Genomic DNA, 9,203 nt, shown 5'->3' on the forward strand with positions numbered 1-9,203 from the left:
TGGATGCCCCGGCGGGTGCCATGGAGCTCGTGGGCACCGCGTTGGGGACCCCTGCTCTAGCTCCATCCATTGCTTTCCCAGTAGGCCCCATTCCCAGCCCTTTCCTTTAGCTATAGTTATAACTAAAAACTCATACAACGTTTTATTTTTGCTAATTTTCCCACTTCCATGGTCCCCAATGAGCCTGTTTGCTGGTTTCTTCCATCCTTTGCTAAAATCTTGGGGAAACCTTGACTTCCATGTGAAATGCCTCTTGGCGATTGTTATGTTCACATCATACAAACAGAGATGTTAAATTAACATGAAATACTCTTGCTGGAGGGTTGCAGCTTAACACGACTTTTATTCTTAGATAACACACAGTAAAACCAAAACCAGAGAGAGACGAAGCAGGCTGCTCCGCAAGGCAGAGAGGCAAAACTCACCTCATCTTTTTCTAGGCTGGCTCTTTCCAGACTGAGAGTTGTTAGGCCCAGATTACACACTTCCCTACGGACAGGGAGCAGGACCAGGAAACCCTCTGAAATTTAAAGGGATAAATCACAAGATTAACAATTTTCATTCACCACTGTGATATTGATGCTAATCCCATCTGACCTTAATCATCTGTGAAGCAGAATTGCAGTCAGAAGAGGGTCTTATTATGGGCATCCAATTAGAACACAGCAGACTGCACAATACACACACACATCACGCTGTTACCCAGTCTGAACTTGAATTTCTTCTCTAATAGATTTTAGAGGCAAAGAAACATTCTTCTCCCAGTTTGCTCTGCTGGCTCTCAGAGTAAGATTTTGAATGGGGTTCTCAGTACCTCCTGGTCCTCCTTTTCTGTCATGCATGTTGCCCCACAGATCTACGAGAGGAAATAGAACATTTTCCTCTCCACGTGACAAAGTCTTTCATCAAGAGATCCATTCGCTAGCAGGCGTCTGTCTCACAGCATCACCTATTCATTACTGAAGAAAGGCACAAGATGTCCCACCAGATAGTTGGGGTGATTCTAATCTATCTGCAAAGTAAGTATTTGAGCCTGATTTATTTCACGCTTGTTTTCTACCACATTAAAAACAATTAATTTTCTGCACAAGGGTCTTCTGCAATTCCAAGAGGTGCTAACATCGACTTGGGAGAGAGATATTCACATCTTTCAGTTGATTCAGTTCATCAACTGAAATCTTGAGAGGTGATGAAATATTCTGTTTTAAAACAATCGGAATGCCAGGCACGAACCCCTTGAAAATCGTTTCTGGTTCTGGATAATGTCCTGGATGTACATTTTTTCTATGCTGATGTATTACACACAGGCTGACAGATTTTTCTGCAGAATGATCAAAAATAGAATTTGAAACACAAATGGCTAAGTTAAACGACTCTCATGTAAAACTTAGTGAAAAGGAAGGTTTTTTTATCATTGATTTGGGTAAGCATGAGTGGGCATTTGTAATCTGGGGTTTAGGGCAGGGCACTGGAAGTCTGAACTCTGAGGTTGATTTTTGTTGTTAAATTACATTAATTCTACATGAATCCTAACAAAGTAAATGGCTAGAAATAGAGAAAATTAAAATGAATCTTTAACAAAAAGGTGCATCTTGTTTATTCTTGGATCCTCTGCTCTATATAGTGGGTATTGCAAAAACTCAACCTTTTCCAGTGCTCGCTGTATTAACACACTCCTTTCTTCCCCTGTCTAGTGACTGCCTCAGGAAAAGAGATACAGATCCTGCAAAGCCCAGCACAGCTGCGGCTGAAATCTGGGGACACTGCACAGCTGCACTGCAAAACATTAGAAGACGAAGTGACCACAATGTGGTACAAGGAACAGAGTGGAAGTTTACGGTGGATTTACCGGAGTTCTGAGTTTGCATCGCCAGATGGAAAATACTCGAGTGAAGCGAACACTGCGACAAACACGTTTTCTCTAATTATCAGTAATGTACAAAGAGAGGACTCGGGGATTTATTACTGTGGCCTCTTTTCCTTTATGTATCTACAGCCCAACTTCGGGAATGGGACCAGACTAATTGTCACAGGTGAGTTTCCAATGGCTCAGAACAATGATATCCCAATGCTAGGAGATGTTGTGAAAAAAATCACCCTCTTTTTTGGCAAGATAGTGACCGATCCCCCCTGTTTCAGCTCTAAGCTATTGGTATTTGTGCAAAGAGGCAATACGGTCCAGGCAGTAAGCCAGGGCATTGAGTTGGAAATCAGGAAACCTGGGTTATATCCCTTAATCACTGGGCACCGAGGCAAGATTTTCAAAAGAAGTCAGCACCCAATAGCTCCCGTTTAGGTGACCAAAGAAATGACCGGATTTTTAAAATGCTCCAATCCAAACCTAGCTTTTGAAAATCAGGGACATTTTTGAAAATCTGACCTTTAATTTCTTTGCATCTCAGATTCCTCATTTGTATAATGGGGATAATGACTCTCCTATGTAAAAGCACTTTGAGATCTATGGATAAAAAGCACCATATCAGTGCTATGTGTTAGTACTTCCCTGCCTTCTGGGGTGGGATGTTACATTAGTATTCAGATTTGATATTCATACTTGTGATGATTCCTACTGAAACTGCCTGAGGCTAGGACATGGGGTATGTTCCACCTGCCCTGCTTTCCTTATACGACTTGAATATTACTCAAGTTCTTTTCCAGCATTCACCAAACTTTATTATATGATTGCACCCACCTGTTCATACAGGGGAATATTCATTGTCTCATTAGCACAGCATGAATTGCACAGAATAATTCAATTACAACTAATAATATCTATATATTTTTGATGCACACTATGTGCAAATAGACCAAAGCGTGCACATAACAAGGAAGGCAAGGAATTATTACAGGCACCAACAGAGGCTGTAAGTCACACTAATGGGATGAACGTAATAGGAAAGTTTAGCCTGACTGGTTTCAGAGTAGCAGCCGTGTTAGTCTGTATCCGCAAAAAGAACAGGAGTACTCGTGGCACCTTAGAGACTAACAAATTTATTAGAGCATAAGCTTTCGTGGACTACAGCCCACTTCTTCGGATGCATATAGAGTGGAACATATATTGAGGAGATATATATACACACATACAGAGAGCATGAACAGGTGGGAATTGTCTTACCAACTCTGAGAGGCCAATTAAGTAAGAGAAAAAAACTTTTGAAGTGATAATCAAGATATCTCCCACCTGTTCATGCTCTCTGTATGTGTGTGTGTGTATATATATCTCCTCAATATATGTTCCACTCTATATGCATCCGAAGAAGTGGGCAGTAGCCCACGAAAGCTTATGCTCTAATAAATTTGTTAGTCTCTAAGGTGCCACAAGTACTCCTGTTCTTTTAGCCTGACTGTTATGTCTAAGTAAGAATGGTTCCCCTATCAGGCTTTTCACAGCTAGATCGCAAAACACCTTGCAAAGGTGACTAAGTGTTGTTTAGCTAAGTTTACAGTTGGGGAAACTGAGGCAGTGAGTCGGGACGTGAACTCATCTTCAAGGTCACACAGCAAGTCAGAGACGGAGCTGGGAAGGGATCTCAGGCCTCCAGACTCCCAGTCTGGTGTCTTTACCACCCAACTGACCAGCTCTTCCTTTGAATTCCATACTGAACCGAACACGCTGTCACCACTCAGTAAATAATCTACAAAGATCATATCAGGACAAACTTCCGAGCAGCGACGGATCAGTGGCGTCTCCCAACGTGGATGTCCCAGAGTGTAAGACATTGAAAAGTGGAGCAGACAAAGCATTAGACATTTAAAACATTCTGCACTGGCTGGGGCAGGGGCAGGAGCTGGCTAGGGACTAGCTGAGCTACCGCTAACAGGTCTTTCCGATCTCTGTTTTCGGTGACTCAACTCTCTTTTAGATGCCGCCGAGCCGAGACTTTCCATCCTGGTGCCCTCTGCCCCAGAGGATGCCGAGCTTCCCCCCGTCATTCCTCTGCTCTGCCTGCTCTCGGATTTCACTCCTCCCTGGAGTGCTGTTCTCTGGGACACTGGTGAGGAGGTGTCTGAGGGTCAGACAGATGCTGGAGCCATAGACGGGAACGGGGTCTTTAGTGTTTGGAGCCTAACGACAATCCCTTCTGAGACGTGGAACCAGAAAACGATCTGCACTTGTACGGCCAAGGAGAGCAGCATGGGGAGAAGCATCAGTGCTACAGTCTCCAAGGAAACAGGTCCAGTATCGTATCATCCAATCTAACCTGCCTACCTGGGTATTTATCCTACGCCCCTCACCGTGGTATCTGGGCACCAAGAGTCAGCGACATCTACTCCACGCTGGAGGAATAGACAGAATCAGTCGGGATGGCTCAGGGGAATGATAACTAATGGGAGTGAGGAGAGGTTTTGGAAACCACTGAGAGGTTGCTTGAGCTGTGGGGCGAGTTACAGTCGCTTCCCCCGTCACCCACCTTTCCCACCCCCAGCCCTTCTGAAAACCTTCATTTTTCGATGCTCAGTGGTAAGAAATGGGTTTCTGGTTTAGCTGTCAAGTGATTAAAAAAATTAATCGCAATTAAATGCGCAATTAAAAAAATCAATCATGATTAATTGTGTTGCTAAACAATAATAGAACATCATTTATTTAAATGTGTTTGAATGTTTTCTACATTTTCAAATATATTGATTTCAATTACAGCACAGACTGTAAAGTGTACAGTGCTCACTTAATATTTATTTTTGATTACAAATATTTGCACTGTAAAAAAAACAAAAGAAACAGGATATTTCAATTCCCCTAATACAAGTACTGTAGCGCAATCTCTTTATCATGAAAGTTGAATTTACAAATGTAGAATTATGTACAAAAAACAACTCTATTCAAAAACCAAACAATGAAAAACTTTAGAGCCTACAAGCCCACTCAGTCCTATTTCTTGTTCAGTCAATCGTCCAGACAAACAAGTTTGTTTACATTTACAGGAGATAATGTGGCCGTTATCAAGCAGAACCCGCATCAGCATGGACGCATGTCCTCAGGAATTATGGTTGAAGCATGAAGGGACATATGAATCTGCGACATAAATATCTTGCAACGCCAGCTACAGCAGCGCCATGCGAACGCCTGTTCTCACTTTCAGGTGACATTGTAAACAAAAAACGGACCACATTATTTCCTGTAAATGTAAACAAACATGTTTGTCTTAGCAATTGGCTGAACAAGAAGTAGGACTGAGTGGACTTGTAGGCTCTAAAGTTTTACATTGTTTTGTTTTTGAGTACAGTTATTTAACAAAAAAATTCTACATTTGCAAGTTGCACTTTCACAATAAAGAGATTGCACTACAGTACTTGTATGAGATGAATTGAAAAATACTGTTTCTTTGATCATTTTTACACTGCAAATATTTGTAATAAAAATAATAATATAAAGTGAGCATTGTACACTTTGTATTGAGTTGTAATTGAAATTAATATATTTGAAAATATAGAAAAAATATTTAAAAATATGTAATACATTCCAATTGGTATTCTATTGTTTAACCGTGCAATTAAAACTGCGATTAATCATGATTAATTTTTTAATTGGAATTGTTTTGAGTTAATCGCGTGAGTAAATTGTGATGAATCAACAGCCCTAGTTTCTGGTCAAGTAGCCCGAGCCTTTCCCTCCATGTGATCACAGCAAGGACACAGACGGGTCACATGGGGTGAGCCAAAGGGGAATAATTAGGAGCATCAGGACAGAAATCAACAAAGGAAACAGTAGGATGAATGTCAGGAATAGCTTCCTGACAGCGAGATCTAACAAGTAATGGAACAGATGCCCGGGGGCAGGGCAGGAAGCCCCAGTGAACAGGACTGGACAAAGCACTAGTGAATATAACATAGGGAACAATCCTGGAGTGGCCAGGGGGGGAGCTGGAGGGCACCCAATGTAACAGGGTCTCATGCTGACACGGCTATGCCGGTAAAAGCCTTAGTGTGGACACAGTTATACCGGGATAAAGGTGCCTTACACCAGCACAGCTTATTTCTGTTCTGAGCCAGGAGGAGTTATGCCAGAAATGTTACAGTGGCAAAGCTTTTAAGTGTAGTCGAGCCCTTCACCAACCAACCAAATTCCAGCTGGCACAGACGGGTGTGTCCAGCCTGCCGAACGGCCATTTCATTTCCTAACTGCCTCGGCATTTGCCACAAACTTGGAATCTGACCAGGAAGCTCAAAGAGCCACCCATTAGAGCAATTATTGAGGGAGGAAGGGAGAGAAGAGAAACACAATACCCCTGGCAAATCATTTTGCACAGCCCCTGTCCCCCGTCCTTTCACATCCCACGGCCTCCGCATACAGGAGGGCAGCATGCTACAGAACACAGAGTAATGGGTGTGGAGCGTTGGGGAAAGGACCTCCCTTTGCCCATGATCTTATCTGGGAGGTACAGATCAGGGGCCCTTCTGTTTTGATGGGAGTTTTCTATACTCTGCAGAGAGAAGGGACGCTGGAGACTGTGAGATTGTGCTCTACGCTGGGCTGCCCTGTATTTTCATCCTTCTCTTCATCCAGTTGTTGATCTTGCTCTGGAGAAAGTGCCCCGTCAGAGGTAACTCAGTCATATCTCTGTCTGCAGACATGCAGCCACTCATCACTCATCCCTATAATTGTCCCTTTGTCTGTTTCATCCACCAGGGAGAGCTGTGCGAAGAGGGAATCCAATACCTATGAGGCAGATCCCACAGGTAAACTGTTTTATTTAGCTTTTGGCACATCAGAAAGATACAGTGTATTAAAAACAGGGGCCTAGAGTCAGTCTCCTGGCCAATTTCCTACCCTAGCATCTACACATTGCCTCCTGAAGTCACATTTGAATTTATTCTTCTCCGCCCCACTAGTGGAAGTGTTGTGTAGGTTTATTGGTAAGGAACAACTGCTGGGTTCCACCCCAGAGGTGGCTGCAGGTCAGGGATGGTGAAATAGTGCAGCGTATATTTCTGTAAAGGATCACCAGATCATCTAGTGTGACCTCATGTGTATCACAAGCCACCAACACCACCCAGCCACCACACACTAAACCCAGCACCCAGGACAAAAGACAACAACCGAGGACAGAAGAGAAATCTGCACTACTGAAATATGTTCTTCACATTCTTACAACACAAAAGCCAACCAGCTGATTCCCTTTAAACTTTCCAAATAAAATTCTTTGTTGGGATAAGCTGGGCATGAAACAATCCAGGCCGGTGAGGAATTTCGGTGAGGAAGTCAGAAGGATTTGGAATGGAAATTGGGACTTAATGAGAGGGGATCAAATCCTTAGTACACCAAAACAATCCCAGTGCCACCATATGCACTGAGGTGACAGAGATGAGAATGTGGCCCAGGGTTGCTGACCTGATCCTAGTCTGTAAAACACCCTGTCTAGTTACGTAGTGTTGTTGGAGCCAGGTTGGTCCCAGGATATCAGCGAGAGAAGGTGGGTGAGGTAATATCTTTTATTGAACCAACTTCTGTTGGGGAGAGAGAAGGACAATCTTTTCAGCTTACACAGAAAGCTTCTCTCTTTCACCAACAGAAGTTGGTCCAATAAAAGGTATTACCTCACCCACCTTGTTTGGCCAGGGCCGGCTCCAGGGTTTTGGCCTCCCCAAGCAGCCAAAAAAAAAAAAAAAAAAAACAACCCACGATCGCAATCGCGATCTGCGGTGGCAATATGGCGGGAGGTCCTTCGCTCCGAGCAGGAGTGAGGGACCATCTGCCGAATTGCTGCTGAATAGCTGGACCTGCCGCCCCTCTCCGGAGAGGCCGCCCCAAGCACCTGGTGCCTGGAGCCGGCCCTGTGTCTGGCTATGGCATTCTGGAAGGACAGTTAATTAAATGCATGAGACAATAGATTCTCATTAAGCATATTACCGTACAGGAGCCAGTGTGGGCTAGCAGAGGGTACTGGACTGGGAGTCAGGATTTTTTTTTTCCTGGTTCAACCACTGACCTGCTGGGCAACTTTGGCCAAGTCACTTTAGCTCACGGTGCTTCTGTTTCCCCTCCCCCCACTTTGTAACCTTCTGTATCTTGACAATAAACCCTTTGGGGTAGGGACGTGTGTGGAGAGCTCAGCACACTGGGGCCTCGGTCTCCATTCGGGCTCCTAAGCAGGGCCGGCTTTAGGAAGTGCGGGGCCCGATTCGAACAGTTTCGACGGGGCCCCGACAGGGATGACTAAAAAAAAAAAAAAACCACGTTAAAAAAAACACGGGGGGGCTTGTACTCACCGGGCCGCGCTCCTAGTCTTTGGCGGCGGGTCCTTCACTCGCTCCAGGTCTTCGGCGGCACTGAAGGACCCGCCGCCAGAGTGCCGCCAAAGACCCGGACCGAGTGAAGGACCCGCTGCCAAAGACCTGGAGCGCCGCCGGGTGAGTAAAAATTAAAAAGGTGCCTCTAGCCAGGGAAGGGATTCTCTGCCACTTGCCCCCCACTCTGGGCGACCCTGCCACTGGGCGCGGGGCCCTCTTAAGCGCAGGGCCCGATTCGGGGGAATTGGTGGAATTGGCCTAAAGCCGGCCCTGCTCCTAAGTGCTGCTCTAATACAAAGAATTAATAATTCTATTGGCTTTTTCCTTGTTCTATTTCAGACTGAATATGCGAGTCTGCCGTACAACAACAGCAATGCTCCTCGGTGACTGATGTAGTCTCACAAAAGTGGTTTATATTTTGTAATTAAGAGAAAAAAGAATGAAAGAGAAACCGAGAGAAATACAGAAAGTCTCATGTTTCTAATGTGCTATAATGTGATGTGAGTTTCCTTGAAATACAACCACTTCCAGGCTCACTTTTCTGAACCCATATTCTGGGCTGACATCTCCATTCTTGCAAAAAAGCCACATGGGATCATTAGCGATTTGCCTGGAGGTTCATGGGGCATTGGGTTTACATCTCATCTCAAACATGTCACTTCCCCCACTGTAGCGCCTTGTCACAGGGTTCACTCACCCCTAGGGTTCCTGCTCCTGGCTGTTCATGGGATTAGCTACTTCCGGCTCCAATGCCCCCTTTCGTCATCTCGTTCTTGCCGCACCCCATGCGCTCTCTGGGACTCTGCCCATCTCCTCTTCCTGGCGTGGCTGCTCCCTCGTCAGGCCTTGGCCCTCTGGCCAGGTCACTGCCAGGGTATCAAAGTCCCACAAAACAAGTTGTCTCAGGCAGTCTCCAAGGCCACTGCCCTGACTGTGACACTTCCCCTATGGCTGGTAGGGGAACCCGGGCCAGT

The 9,203-nt window shown here is 45.0% G+C and overlaps 1 protein-coding gene across 1 annotated transcript; it reads left to right on the forward strand.

Moving 5' to 3' along the window:
* Positions 1-856: 856 nt before the first annotated feature.
* Positions 857-8,976, forward strand: LOC112059857 (immunoglobulin gamma-1 heavy chain-like). Its single transcript, XM_065574178.1, has 6 exons — positions 857-1,019; positions 1,695-2,033; positions 3,864-4,175; positions 6,429-6,542; positions 6,629-6,678; positions 8,569-8,976. The coding sequence occupies exons 1-6, from the start codon at positions 977-979 to the stop codon at positions 8,614-8,616; spliced, it is 906 nt and encodes a 301-aa protein (XP_065430250.1). The 5' UTR covers positions 857-976; the 3' UTR covers positions 8,617-8,976.
* The last annotated feature ends 227 nt before the right edge of the window (positions 8,977-9,203 follow it).

Source organism: Chrysemys picta, chromosome 20 (genome assembly GCF_011386835.1).
Source record: "Chrysemys picta bellii isolate R12L10 chromosome 20, ASM1138683v2, whole genome shotgun sequence".
Taxonomy (NCBI): Eukaryota; Metazoa; Chordata; order Testudines; family Emydidae; genus Chrysemys; species Chrysemys picta.

Bases quoted from the DNA above. Each gene is read 5' to 3' on its own strand.
- LOC112059857 (XM_065574178.1), top strand. From the start codon at position 977: ATGTCCCACCAGATAGTTGGGGTGATTCTAATCTATCTGCAAA. The intron at 6,543-6,628 runs GTAACTCAGTCA...TTCATCCACCAG, and splicing joins GAGAAAGTGCCCCGTCAGAG to GGAGAGCTGTGCGAAGAGGG. The intron at 6,679-8,568 runs GTAAACTGTTTT...GTTCTATTTCAG, and splicing joins CTATGAGGCAGATCCCACAG to ACTGAATATGCGAGTCTGCC.